Source organism: Pelodiscus sinensis, chromosome 3 (assembly GCF_049634645.1).
Source record: "Pelodiscus sinensis isolate JC-2024 chromosome 3, ASM4963464v1, whole genome shotgun sequence".
NCBI classification, from domain to species: Eukaryota; Metazoa; Chordata; order Testudines; family Trionychidae; genus Pelodiscus; species Pelodiscus sinensis.
In genome coordinates this window covers 166,820,778-166,835,802 of record NC_134713.1, presented here as the reverse complement: position 1 = coordinate 166,835,802, position 15,025 = coordinate 166,820,778, and the positions used below count along the sequence as shown (strand labels likewise).

The window sequence follows — 15,025 nt, the reverse complement described above, 5'->3', positions numbered from 1 at the left end:
CAATAAGTGGTGTGGCCTGATTTAGGGCCATAGAAGCTCCTTCCACTGCCTGGATGCATGGTGGCATTGCTTGAGCGACAGCATCTAGTTTAGAAGAATAGTATGCTATTGGGCCCTGTTTGTCCCCATATTTTTGCGTTAACACTGCTGCCATATGTCCCTCACTGACATGCGTGTACAATGTAAAAGGCATTAATGGATTAGGAAGTCCCAACCCTGGGGCAGTACTTAGCCTTTGTTTCAATGTGGTAAATGCCTGTTCACGGTCAAGTGTCCATTTAATTGCCTCATGTGGTCCACCAGCACCCTTCAGGAGATTGTTAAGGGGCTGGACAATCCTTGAATAATTGGGGATTTGAGTTCAGCAGAAATTGAATAGCCCCAACACTTTCCTAACTCCCCTGACCGTAGTTGGTCATCGGCATGCATTAATAGCCTCAGTGCGGTCAACAGTTAAACGCTTGTACCATTTGGATGTTAGGTACCCCAGATATGATACTTCCTCCTTTGCAATCTGAGCCTTTCTAGCATTACATTTTACCCTACTTTCACTTCTAAGTCTTTCATGTGCGTTTAGTATCAGAGGGGTAGCCGTGTTAGTCTGAATCTGCAAAAGCGACGAGGAGTCCTGTGGCACCTTATAGACTAACTGAAGTGTAGGAGCATAAGCTTTCGTGGGCAAAGACCCACTTCGTCAGATGCATGTGCGTTTGGCGATCTGGTGAGGAGATAAGAAGATCATCAACATACTGTACAACACAAGAAGCCATGTCTGGCAGCTTTGCCAGCACATCAGCTAATTCTCTATTAAACAAAATAAGTGAGTTATGAAAACCCTGGCTTTGGCGAGTAAAAGTATATTGCTTCCCTTTAACAGTAAATGCAAACAAAAATTGACTGTCAGGGTGCACAGGACATTTTGCTTTTACCATGGTGAAAACATCAAAAGCATGTAAGCCTCCCACTACCATCCACTCCTGCACCTTTTCCCAGAAGGATAGGTTTGGGTTATTAAGCTGCAAAGATGGCAATTCCGCAAGTCAGATGGACTCATAAGAGTGTGCTCTAGGCGACTAACAGTAGCAAGGTCCCCTTCCCCTTGATTAGGATTAGGGACAGTGTGCACTTTCACTGGAGCCATAAAACCAGACTGATATCCCCACATTCCACATGTAGGGTCCAAAGGTGCTGAAGGACAAGATCTCTTTTCCTGCAAGGCTGTTTATTTATAGTTTTTTGCTTCTGCTTGCAGTTTTTCTACCTCTGCTTCTGACTCTCCCACCCTTCCTTTTAGCATATCACACTTTCTAACCAGCTGTTCATAATTAACAATTAAACACATACCAGCCATTTTGTCCTTCTCTTTACTGTCTTTTAACCCCATACACCAATAAGCACATAATATGGATGTTTAGTTGGGTAATCATCAAGTGTTGGATATCCTTGTTTCAATGCTTTGTCATACTGAGACAGGGCAGATCTTATACCCAGCAACCTCACATCTACACTGAGGACATCATCTTCCTCTGATAAATATTGTGGTTTATGCACAAAATCAGTGTTGCTCACCTGATGGGGGGGTGGTCATCCTTCTTTCTTTCAGTCATACAGCCAAAATATCTCAACAAGAAAACTAATAACCTTATTGCTACAATAGTTATAAAAGCACTAATTAAACACTCTTCATATTGTGGATCACTATATCCCTCATCTTTCCCTTTTTTTGACCTAAATATCCTCCAATCTCAAAATCTTTAAATACAATTATGTTTACAAACTAATAACAATTTGCAATTAGGAGATCTGGGCCAGCCAACACATTAACTAGAGGTACTTATGGCTATACCTGCCCCTACACTAACTGTTGGTCCTTATGGCCTCTTTGATTTCCCACTTCAACAACACTTAGTCAGAGGAACTTAGGGTATGTCTACACTACCCCGCTAGTTCGAACTAGGGGGGTAATGTATGCATACCGCACTTGCTAATGAAGCCCGGGATTTGAATTTCCCGGGCTTCATTAGCATAAGCGGGGAGCCGCCATTTTTAAATCCCCGCTGCTTCGAACCCCGTGTAGCGCGGCTACACGGGGCTCGAACTAGGTAGTTCGGACTAGGGTCCTATTCCGAACTACCGTTACTCCTCGTGAAACGAGGAGTACCGGTAGTTCGGAATAGGCACCCTAGTCCGAACTACCTAGTTCGAGCCCCGTGTAGCCGCGCTACACGGGGTTCGAAGCAGCGGGGATTTAAAAATGGCGGCTCCCCGCTTATGCTAATGAAGCCCGGGAAATTCAAATCCCGGGCTTCATTAGCAAGTGCGGTATGCATACATTACCCTCCTAGTTCGAACTAGGAGGGTAGTGTAGACATACCCTTACAGCTTAACCCACCCCCACACTAAATACAGAGTCTTAAGACTGCAACCAAAATGTTTCAAAACTTTAACAAACCCCTTAAATTCCCCAACACCCAGATTCACTTACTACAAAAGGTATGAGAGTCACCAGTCAGGTCAGGGACACACAACCAAATGAAAAATGAACAAAATCACCCTCTAATTTGATTGTAGGTCTTGATCCTGAAGGATATTTCTCACCCTGCTCGCTGTGCAAAGAAACTGTTGGGATTTTGTGGTTCCTGGAGAGTCGGGTGCTGGGCAGAATCAAGGGTCTTCAATACTTTAATTCAATTCAACAAGACTTTATTCAATGTGCACAAAGGGAGAGCCCCTGGTACTAAAATCAGCCAGAGCCCCTCGAGCAAGGAGCCCTTCCCCTTGCTGTTTTATAGCACATGGCAGTTACATAACAGGTTACATAACAAGTTATAGAACACAAACTTCTAAACCAATCATATTCAACCTTTCCATAGATGGCTTTGTTTGTCACGTGCTTGTACTTCTCCACTCCACATGTTGAGTTTGCCCCCCTCCTCTTGGCCTTTTCGAGACTGTTCCTAGGGTGGTGAGCCACAGCATGCTTCTTTATGCATATCTACTTTCAAACCACATTTTGTTTAAAATGAACACATGCATACCCTTCACTATGTAGCTGCAGCAGACCTCACAAATTACGCCCATTGATTTAACAAGGAGAAATTCAGCTTGCAAAGCCTTAATGCTTTGCGTGTAATTATTGATAAGTGGCAAGACAGTATTTGCTTTTCCAAACAAACACAGTATCTTTTATTTTAGGCAGCTATTTGATCATCAAAAATTATTAAGAAAGAATATATGGAATCAGTGTATGGCTAGCAAATGGAATTAAATAAATATACTTTTGAGAATTTGCACCAGTTTGGTTGCAGCTATTTTCCTGTATTTTTAGCTTTGTAATGATTTCACTTGCCAAGTACTTATTGCTACAGTATTGACTTTCTGAATGCAAGACCTTTTTATTTTTTATTTATTTAAATTAGGTTAACATGGCATCTCAGATTCCCTGGTACGAGAACTTAGCAGAACTAAAAATGCCTTGGATGTGGAATAGAGGCCCAGAATGCCATGTGTCAGCAATCCAGAATCTGAATTTTAAAGTTCAAAGTGGCCAGATGCTCGCTATCATAGGAAGCTCTGGTAGGACTGAAAGCTTTACTGCATTGACCAAGCCTTTATAAATACATGTGCAATAGAAGACAACAGTACTATTCAAGTTCTTGAATGCCAAAGGGTATATAACCATTCAACAGAGAAACAGTCCCTAGAAACATGTTATACAGCTCTGCAGCATGCACATAATAATATAAGGTGTGAGCACAATTGACCATCGATAGAATACAGATTTTGTTGAGAAAATAATTTTTGTTGTGCTTTGTTCATTTGCTTTGCACAGTTTCTTAAAACATGGCTTTTCATCATTTGATTTTATGGGCCAGATTTTCTGGATCTGTCTGCAATCCCTGCCCTGCTCAGAGTAAAGGGGCTTTGTAATGGCTGACATCTCCAAAAGTAGGTGATCAATAGTTCTGACCAGAATACGTAGCTATCCTGATCTCAGCCATCAGCAGGAGTGTGAAGTGGCAGTATTCTGGCCTTATGTCCACACCCTAGCTTACCAGTGGCATTCCCTCCATAGCTCATCTGCTTCCTGGGGTTGTTTGGGTCTGAGGTTTGCTTCAAACAAAATTGCACCTTAGGAATCCACTCTGATAAAAGAGCTTTGGTTGGAATAATATTCTATTGTGCAATATACTCGTTAAGGATTTTACAGTCAGCAAAACTCCCATTCAACTAACAGGTCTTAAACATTTTTTTAAATGGTTTATTAAACACTTTACCAAATACTTCAGTGAAGTTGATCAAAACTGCTCAGGGCTTTGATTTTTTGGATGGCAATCACAATGTTAGTGACAAATGGATTGATATATGGTTTGCAAATGCATGTATTTCCTTTTTTTTAAAATCTACATAAAAAACACTCAGATTATCAAGCAGGGAATTAATGTTCTAAAATTAAGATCAGCAATACAGGTAATAATAAATAATAAATAATAATAATAATAATAATTAGAATAAGGGGACTGTATGCAATTTTAGAAACTACATCACACAATATGAGTGAACATGACATTTGCAACTACTTATTTCCAAATATCATTTTGCTTCCATTATTTCAGTCTTGCTCCCCTTATGTGTGAGCCTGTATTGCATTGTTTAAAAAGACCATATTTATTAATGTTCACAGTTCATTCCACAAAGCATGTATATAGTACAAATGTAGGCCAAGTCCCACAATCATATTTAGTAGCGTGGACCCTGTGTCCATGCAGACCACGGTGAGCCAATTCATACCTTTGTTATGGAGAGGAAGGAATTGGGTTGTGAAGATTTTAGGCATCTCGAGAGCTCAATTAGTGCCATTTCTTTTCAGGCAGCAGTCTTGCTGGTAGACCTCTAGGCCAAAGACTCTCAAACTTTCAAGCCTACTGTACCTCTTTCCGGAGTCTGATTTTTCTTGTGTAACCCCAAGTTTAATCTCACTTAAAAACTACTTCCTTATAAAATCAAACATAAAAATACAGAAGTGTCACAACACACTATTACTGAAACATTGCTTACTTGCTCATTCTTTTCCATACAATTATAAAATTAATCAAATGAAATATAAATACTGTACTTTTGTGTCAGTGTATATAGTATTTAGAGCAGTATAAATAGGATATTGTCTGTATGAAACTTTAGTTTGTACTGATTTTGCTAGTATTTTTTTATGTAGCCTGTTGTAAAATTAGGCAGATATCTATATGAGTTGAAATAACCATCTCTCCCTGTCTCAGAAGACTTCTGTTTACCTCAGGGGATACTGTTCCCTCTAATCTTTTCCATCCATGTGTGGATTTTTTCCCATCAATGTGCAGAATATGTTTTTATGTGCGCTGAGGCATGTGCGAATGTGCACCACCAGTAGAAACAAAAAAAACTAGCGGTGGGTGCTCTACTAATCAGCTGGGCAGCATTTGAGTCTTTTCAAAGTGGCTGCACAAGTACACTGCTTATAAGGAACAGTGCTCAGGAATGTACGCTCTAGCCTAAAATCTTACATTATATCTTCTAAGTACAGTAAACTTCCGATAATACGGCACCTTTAGGACCCAAGGGGTGCCGGATTATCAAATATGCTGGACTATCGGAAGGGGGGGCTATGAGGGGTCTGGGGTGGGGGGGATGCCACCCCAGACCCCTCATAATCCCCCCTTCTGATAGTCCGGCTCTGCCCCAGGCGTCCCCGATTCCGCTGCTGCTGGTCAGTTTCAGCAGCGGCAGAATCCAGCACGCCTGGGGCAGAGCAGCTGGGGTGCTGCCGGGTTGGTCCAGTAGCGCCACCCTTTGGCGCTGCGAGACCAACCTGGCAGCACCCTAGCTGCTCCTGGGGATGCCTGGGACAGAGCAGCTGGGGTGCTGCCGGGTTGGCCCCACAGTGCCGAGGGGCGGGCGCTACGGGACCAACCCAGCAGCACCCCAGCTGCTCTGCCCCAGGCTTCCCCAAGTCAGCCACTGCTGAAACTGATCAGCGGCTGACTCCAGGAAGCCCAGGGCAGAGCTGCTTCCTGGAGTCAGCCACTGATCAGTTTCAGCAGCAGCTGACTTGGGGACGCCTGGAGCAGAGGAGCTGGGGTGCTTCCAGGTTGGTCCCGCAGCTCGCAGGGGCAGCACTACAGGACCAACTCGGCAGCACCCCAGCTGCTCTGCCCCTGGCTTCCCCGATTCAGCTGCTGGTCAGTTTCAGCAGCGGCTGAATCAGGGAAGCCGGGCACAGAGCAGCTCCAATTGTCCGGCAGCCAGAGCACTTCCGGGTTCCTGATGGTGCCGGACCATCAGGAGTTCCGGAGCACTGGATTTTTACTCTATGTCCTAAATCTTTGGCTCAAAACAGCCAAACCTGAGGACTGCTAATTATTGATACCTACTACACTTCCTAAGAACTCTGCATCTTAGATCCTCCAATTAGTTTCAAATGCTCATTTCCTGTTTCAGAAAATGTTTGAAACACTGATTAAATGTACTTGTTTTAAAAATACGGAGCCAAATTCTGCCTGGCTGGTTTGCATAAGAATATGCCTCAAGACTTACATTCCTACTTGGTTTGTCTGTCTGATCTCTCTTTCTCCCCATATCTCATACCATGCTCATCATGTTGATAAGGGCAGCCAGGAGAAGCATCAGGTAGAAACTCTCTGCTCCAATTCTCACTCTGCCTGCAGGCAATACCTCTGCAAATGTAGTCCAGGGGGAGCACTCTGGGTTAATGGGATAGAGGCCATAAACTTCATCCTTATGTAACCCACACACATACTGATGTGCTGTAGTGTCCCATATAATGCCACTTAGGCTATGTCTAGACTGCAGGCTTCTTTCGAAAGAGGCTCTTTCGAAAGCATCTTTCGAAAGAGCCTCTTTCAAAAGATCGCGTCTAGACTGCAGGCGGATCTTTCGAAAGAGAAATCCGCTTTTTCGAAAGAGAGCACCCAGCGAGTCTGGATGCTCTCTTTCGAAGACGGCCTCTTTACATTGAAGAACGCCTTCTTTCGAAAGAAGGACTTTCGAAAGAAGGCGTTCTTCCTCGTAAATTGAGGTTTACCGCCATCGAAAGAAAAGCCGCTTTCTTTCGAAATAATTTCGAAAGAACGCGCCTTGAGTCTGGACGCAGGGGAAGTTTTTTCGGGAAAAGGCTACTTTTCCCGAAAAAACCCCTGAGTCTGGACACGGCCTTAGAGAGAAAAAGAAGAAGCTTGCTCTACAGCCTTAGTTGAGAGACAGCTGGCTTTTTAAACTCATGCAGAGTGGAGGCTCATGCTTTAAGCTCCAGAGTCCCAAATTCCATTCTGCCTGTTGCTGTTACCCCTATAACACATAAACACTCTTCTTAACAAGCTATTCTGTTCTCCTTCTAGGATTCTGAAATAAGCTACAGATAAAGCTTGCGGGGGGGGGGGGAGGAGTGAATATAAAGGTACATCAATGTGGGAAAAACTTTTGCCTCATTTTTGTGACCAAATAGACAAGCTCTAGAATTTGATCCAATAAGATTTTTTTAACTATTTAAATTATGATTTTTCTAGCCTGTGAAAAAACATCCTTACTTGATGTGATAACCTGTCGAGATCATGGTGGAAAAATTAAGTCTGGCCAAATCATAATCAATGGAAAGCGCAGTACTCACCAGCTTGTTAAGAACTGCATTGCACATGTGCAGCAAGATGATCGACTACTACCCAACCTGACCGTCAAGGAAACATTATTATTTGTTGCAAAACTGCGTCTCCCGAAGACATTTTCAGACTCACAAAGGGAAAAAAGGGTAATTAAACTGCTAGAAAATAATAAAGTTGTCAAAATTGTATTTGATATAATTATCCAACCACATTTGGGGTAAGAACTCTTAATGTGAACTTGGCATATGTTATGTACATTGTAAAGTCAAACTTGATTTGTCTATATTTGCTTATAAATAGTTTTGTTTGTTTGTTTTTGCTTCTAGATAATAGGCTGCAATTGTTCCAAAGCAATTTAGGGAAAACTCTAGGGGAGCTAAAATGAGAAATTAATTGCTTAACTTTTAGAAAATGTTACCTTTGAAAAAGTTGTTTTATTTCAAACTGGCTATTGATCACAGTAATATTTGAACAATGATTAAAACCAAACATAATTTTGGACATGCACTGTGAATTGTAGTTAATGATAAAACCACTAACCCTTTATCATGGAACCTCCAGGTGGAAAATGTTATATCAGAATTGCGGTTACGACAGTGTGCAGACACAAGAGTAGGGAATGAATACATCCGAGGTGTGTCGGGGGGAGAAAGACGAAGAGTAAGCATTGGAGTGCAGCTGCTATGGAACCCTGGTGAGCATAAAGTCATTCATCTTAATTAAACCACCAAACCAGAAGAGCATGGGGGGAGTAACTTTAGCAAGGGAAATATTTTTCCAGTGGCTACAGCAATTTGCCTATTTACATTTCAAATATAAGCAGGGATGATTATTTACTTGGACAGCATGAGCTTTATTATGCAATTTATTGACCTGACATGCTCCCATCAACCTAAGAATTTCTGTTAACTTCAGTGGAATCAGAATCAGACCTTGTAATTACTTTTTCAGTTTTATGTACCCAGTCTTTCAAAATCCTATGCATGCTAATCCTGTTGACTTCAGTTGGACTAGTTGTGAGAGGTTAACTATGTCAGTAACCATCTGTAATATCAGGGGACTAGATGGCAATCTCAGTGCCTGTGGCTAACTAGGATTTGTCAGATTATAAATTACTACTGGGGTGAGCTCCTTGCAGTGGGAACTGCAAGGCAGAGAAAACTCAGACGGGCTCAGTTGTTTTTACTGCTGTGTTGTCTCACTTTCCAATATGGTGGTAATAAAACCTAATCCATGTCCACAGTGTAATCTGCAGATGTACATTTGCCTTCTTTGGGAAACATGGAACTGAAAATTGCCTGGGTAGATAAGACTATTTTTCCTCAAAAATTACAGGAAAGGCAAAACTCTTTTTTCAATAAGTGCTACTCAGGAAAAGAGGTATGGATTGATGCAAAACATGTTGGCTGTGTCTACATTGGCATCCCTTTCCGGAAAAGGGATGCTAATGAGACATATCGCAATTGCAAATCCGCGGGGGATTTAAATATCCTCCGCGGCATTTGCATTTACATGGCTGCCGCTTTTTTCCGGCTTGGGGATAAGCCGGAGAAAAGCGCCAGTCTAGACGTGATTCTCCAGAAAATAAGCCCTTTTCCGGAGGATTTCTGATTCCTACATGAAAGTAGGAAATTCCAGAAGCGGCTGAATCAGGACGCCTGGGGCAGAGCAGCTGGGGTGCTGCCAGGTTGGTCCAGTAGTGCCCAGAGCGGCGCTGCGGGACCAACCGGCAGCGCCCAACTGCTCCACCACAGGCGTCCAGAGAAAAGCCTGGTCTGCTTGGGGGGGGGGGTACTAGCTGCGCTCCCTCCCCCCCCAGCAGACCAGGGAGACACGGGCGGCGGACCGAGACGCACCACAGTCCCGCCGCCCGAGATGCACCGTGGTCCCACCGCCCGGGTCCTCTGCGGCTTTGCTCCGCATCTCCCTGGTCTGCTGTTCTCCAACAGACCAGCAGACCAGGGAGACGCGGAGCAAACCCCGTTCGTAACTGCGGATCCGACATAAGTCAGATCCGCGTAACTCAGGGACTGCCTGTATAGGATCTGAATCTATTCCCACTGACAGTGAATGACAATTCTTATTAATTTCTGTGGGAGCAGGATTGGGACTACAGTAAATGCTTTAATAATGTGAAGGGAATTTTCCCTTGTTGAATCATATTTGATCCTACTGTTTTGAAAAAAAAAACTTTAAAATATATCAGTAAGATTGTATGTGCTGGTGCTAATTCCACTTACAACACAAAATCAGACAATGCTTTCCCATCATCACCTTTTATTTTTTACAGGAATACTGATACTTGATGAACCCACATGTGGACTAGACAGTTTTACTGCACACAACCTTGTGATAACATTATCCAGGCTCGCCAGAGGAAACAGATTAGTTCTCCTTTCAGTTCACCAGCCCAGATCAGACATCTTCCATCTCTTTGATTTAGTTCTTCTGATGACCTCTGGAACTACAGTCTATTCTGGAACTGCTCGAGATATGGTCCAATATTTCACAGAAATAGGCTATCCCTGCCCAAAATACAGCAATCCTGCAGATTTCTATGGTTAGTATCAAATGTGATTAAACAATTAAAAAGCAGGTGCACAAAAATATTTATTTTTGTAAGCTTACGTAATGCACTGATTTTTTTATTTAATTATGTTTAGATACTGTCTGGTGCATGATTTATAAACCGATTTTATTTAAATGAGACCTTTGCTTACTCTTTGCTAGAGTAACAGTTTAGTAACAGTTTAAAAATAAGTGGAGCTGTATGGTAAAACTAACTTTAAATAACTATGTATGTGACAATCCATTGACCTCTGCAAGCTATGGCTAATGTTTGCACTTGCTTGGTTTCACACACTATTAGTCTCATGTCTTAAATGCTCTAGAGATTTCTGCACCTATTACAAAATAAGGGAGCCAGTCAGTTGTTCTTCTACAGAGAGCTCTTTACCTTCTGTTTTTTAGGATGATAAACTGGTTTTCTAAGGTAAGTAACTTCACCATGCCCAGGGTGAGGGGGGGGGGGAACATTATGCTAGTTATTGGGGTTCACTGTTGTACGCTGGCTGGAGGGGGAGACCCCAAACAGTTGAATTCCTGTCAAGGTTCCTCTTGGCAAAAAAAATCTGAAGTCTCTGTCTCAGGTTCCTCTCTGGAGTCACCAGTATCTCGGAGGCATGACTCCTGGCTGTGTCTGGCCCATGCCCCAGTGGCTCAGAGGGCTGTGCGCAGCTCAAGGAAGGTCTTACTCTGAGGCCAACACTCAGACCTGTGGTCCCTGGTGGATTTGGCCCAGTGGACACTGGCTGCCTTACTGCAGGGTCACCCTCCTCTGGGTGTGTCTGGGGTTGTGTTGGGGGAGTGAGCGAGCCCCAGAAGTCAGGGAAGGAATCACTGGCAGAGGCCTGGGCTTAGAGAACAAGACTTTCTTCCCCCGGTCATCATGCAGAGGCTTACTTAGGGTGTTCAGTGCGTCCATGTGGGGAGACTGCCACAGAGACACTCTGGGAAATCTCCTTCTTGTTTGGCTTTCTCTAGGCAAGTTCCCTATGGTTAGTGTCCCTCATGATGCTGACCACAGAGTCACTACCTCGAGCTTAGTGCTCCAAACGCACTGGCGTCCACAAATGCAGAGTTATGGCTAGAATGTCACTGGACAGTCCTCTCATATTGGCCACAGCGTCCTGTGAGTAGCAACCAAAGAGCAGCAGCCAAAACCCCCTTTTCACCGTCTGGGGCAGCCTCCCTAGCAAGTCACCTGGGGTGTTTCTACACAGCAGGGCTTAACTTAAAATAAGATACACAGATTGAGCTACATCAGTTGGGAGCGTCTACACAGCACTTATTTAGAAATAGAGCACTCTTCCTCCGACTTCCCTTACTCCTCATACAATGAGGGTTACAGTAGTCGGAGTAAAGAGTCCTCCAGCTTGCCAGTATTTCAACATTATTTCAAAATAACTGGCTGCCATGTAGACGCAGGCTAAGTTATTTCAAAATAATGTTGCTGTGTAGACATACCCCCGGACTGCTCTCTATCTGGTAGCAGCCAGATCCCCCAGTTCAGGACTAGTAGTAAGGGCTGGAAGGCAAATTAGAACCCCCCACCTAGATCAGGGCAAGGAGCAGCCAGACTTACCTGTCCACCAAACCAGGAGATTGTCAGAGCCAGGCAGCAGCATAACAATTTCTCTATTGCAGCAGTTCACTCCATTAGGTGACCTTATCAGCCTTACACCAGAATATTTATTGCCTACTAGCTAAACAATCGATTGCATATTAATGTGCAAATAAATGTTTGCATATTTCCTTATGTTTTCCAGATTTCTGATAGTTCAGGCTTTATGGAAATGGGCAACTGGAATGTCTGAAGAATTCCAGTCCTTCTAATTAAGGGAAAATGGTGCTATAAGGAGAAAAAAAATGTGTATTAGTTTAGTGTGTCTCTACTACTATAGTCTCTACTACTGTTTTCAAAGATTTATCTTTCATCCTGCCCTGACATTTTGTGCTACTTGTCTCAAATCTGAGCGCCGTAAATTGGTTGTTCACATTCTAAAGTGGTGGGGTAGTGGTGGGGACATATAATATATTGTTAATTCATTCATGGAAAAATCTGCTTAGACTGCCTACAGACTCAGGGTCAAATTAGTAGCTTATCAGCTCCTTGCACTGAGCCTTGATCATCTGTTTATGCAGTGTAATTTATCATTTTGTAATCCATAGCTGGCCAAGTTTGTGTGCTCCTACGCTCAACCTGATTGTTTAACCATGATTGTTTGGGTGACAGGATGTGATGTGATAACATTTGAACACTATGTCTGATCAATTCCAAAATGTTAGGACAATGTTCTAGGTATCAGTGGGCAGAATGCTATTGATTTGGGTGAAAATGGGAAAGATGAAACAGGGACACAGCTCCAGTACCTGGTAGCAGACTTGACACCTTCAACCACCCCTATAATTGCCCATAAGGGCATGGCTACATTAGAAAAAAAATTCAAAATAAATAAAATTGAAATAACTCCTGAAATAACAAAACTGAAATAGCACATCCGCACTACAAGCCAGCATTGAAATAGCTCAGAATTATTTCAAAATAGCACGTTCGCACTGATTAGAGCCTGCCTCAGATTTAGAGCCCCCAGAAGTGCTCTGGGGAGAGCACGAAGAGGGTGGACACTTCTTGTGGCTGCTTAATCAGGCAAGCTGTAACACGTGCTTTCAGTGGCTCCTCTCTACAGTTGCATCTCACATGCCACTCTTCCACTGCCTCCCCTCGTGCGACACCAAATGGATGCAGTGTGCTTTGGATGCACACTGGTGGACACCACAGCACTCACAGCATGGAGCCAAAACTGCTCCAAAGCAGCTCCAGGCTCATGGGCCTCATGCTGTGTCTCATGGCGTGGTTTATCCACACTGCCCACATGCTGCTCCAGCAGGATGATGACCAGCCCCAACCAGAGGACACCTTCACCCAGGTCCTGGCGCTCTTGCTGCTGCAAATACCCCTAAACCCCCAGACACCATTGAACGCTGCTTCTGGCAGAGGGAGACCAGTTCCAAATGGTGGGTCTGCATTGTCCTTCAGCGATGGGACAACCAGCAGTGGCTCCAGAACTTCTTCACACAGAAGGCCACTTTACTGGAGCGCTGCATATGGCTCACCCCTGTCCTCAGGCAACAGGACACCTGGCCGAGACCCGCCATTCCCATGCAGAAGTGCATCACCATTGCCCTATGAAAGCTCACCAAGCTGGACAGCTGCCGCTCAGTTGGGAACCAGTTCGGCATGGGGAAATCCACAGTCAGGGACGTGCTTCTGCAGGTAGCCAAGGTCATCAACAATGTGCTGCTACAGAGGGTTGCCACTCTGGGCAACATAGACACCAACGTCAATGGCTTTGCCGCCATGGGCTTCCCCAGATGCACGGGGCCATAGATGGCACTCATATTCCCATCCTAGCCTCGGACTATATCAGCAAGAGGGTGTACTTTTCAATGGTGCTGCAGGCCCTTCTGGACAACAAGGACCAGTTCATGGACATCAGCATCAGCTGGTGGGGGGAGGCACACGATGCCTGCATCTTCTGGAGCTCCTGCCTGTTCCAGAAGATGCACACCGGCACTTTTTTCCCTGATTGCACCATCAGGGTCGGGGACATGGGCGTGCCCATGTGCATCCTGGGTGATGCATCTTCCTCCTTCTTCCTCTGGCTGAAGAGGCTGATAAAGCTCTACACAGACAGCCTGGACTCCCCCAAGGAGAATTTCAACTCCAGGCTCAGCAAGTACCACATGGTCATGAAGCATGCATTCGTCCACTTGAAGGGGAGAGTCAGGAGCCTCCTCACCCACCTGGACCTGAGCAAGTGAAACAACCCCTTCATGGTGGCAGCCTGCAGGTGTGCCCTACAACCTTTGGGAGAGCAAGGGGAGACTTTCCTGCCAGGGTGGGGGAGCAGAAGCTGAACAGCTGACCAGGTCTTTTGAGCACCCAGACACTAGTGCCATTCAATGAGCACATTGGGGGCTGTGCTCATCAGGGAGGCCTTGTGGAGAGTTTCAGCCAAGATCAGCTGTGAGACTCTCCCCTGGGCCTCTCTACAAGGGGTCCCTGAATTGCCCCTGTGTGCCTTTCCTCCCATACGCCTCCTGCCTTCCCTTCCCACCTTCCCCCTCCCCTTCAGAGCAAATTAAAAAACCTTTTTTCTTGGAACAAACAAGTCTTTTTATTTGGGGGCTCTAACACAGAGGAGAGACTGGGGAAAGACTCTGCAGTGGGGAGGGGGAAAGAAGGGAGAGCAGGGTTCAGGGATGGGGCTGGGAATGGTGCCTGCCCTGTTCAGCTCTGGAGGCCTCAGCTGCCCTGGAGGTCCCACCTCCCCATGTTCCGGGGCCCCGACAGCCCTTGGAAGGCTAGGAGCAGAAGCCAGGGGGCAGGGGTGGGTGTGGTTGTGGCTGTTGGCCCACTCCATGCATAAGGCCATGCACTCTATCACCAAGGTGAGGGAGGAGTACATGGCCTGGTGCTGGCTCGACAACTGGTTACAGACAGCCTTCCCCTGCTCCCAGTCAGTGCGGTGCTACCTCCTCCCACCCCGTGGGCGGCCCACTCCTGGCACTTGTTGTTGAGCCCCGGATGAGGGACTAGAGGCAGGCCATTTGATCCCATAGCAGGTTCTCGTGGATTCTCTTTTTCCAGCCAATCCTGCGGAATGGGAGGATGGCATGAGAGGTGGTGGATGTGCCACACTGTAGCTAGCCCATCTGTGAAGAAAAAGGACAAGAGCAGTCATCCCAGGAGACAGTGTGTGTGAAACCTAACCATAACCTCTGAACAGACACTGAAGACATTGGCGATG

General features: G+C 45.0%; 1 protein-coding gene across 1 annotated transcript in view; it reads left to right on the top strand.

Moving 5' to 3' along the window:
* Positions 1–15,025, top strand: part of ABCG8 (ATP binding cassette subfamily G member 8) — a 33,990-nt gene that overhangs the window by 6,995 nt on the left and 11,970 nt on the right. Inside the window, exons 3-6 of the mRNA XM_025178998.2 lie at positions 3,420–3,576; positions 7,560–7,798; positions 8,214–8,346; positions 9,943–10,212. Of these exons, the coding sequence (XP_025034783.2) occupies positions 3,420–3,576; positions 7,560–7,798; positions 8,214–8,346; positions 9,943–10,212 (799 nt within the window). The remainder of the gene's footprint in view (positions 1–3,419; positions 3,577–7,559; positions 7,799–8,213; positions 8,347–9,942; positions 10,213–15,025) is intronic.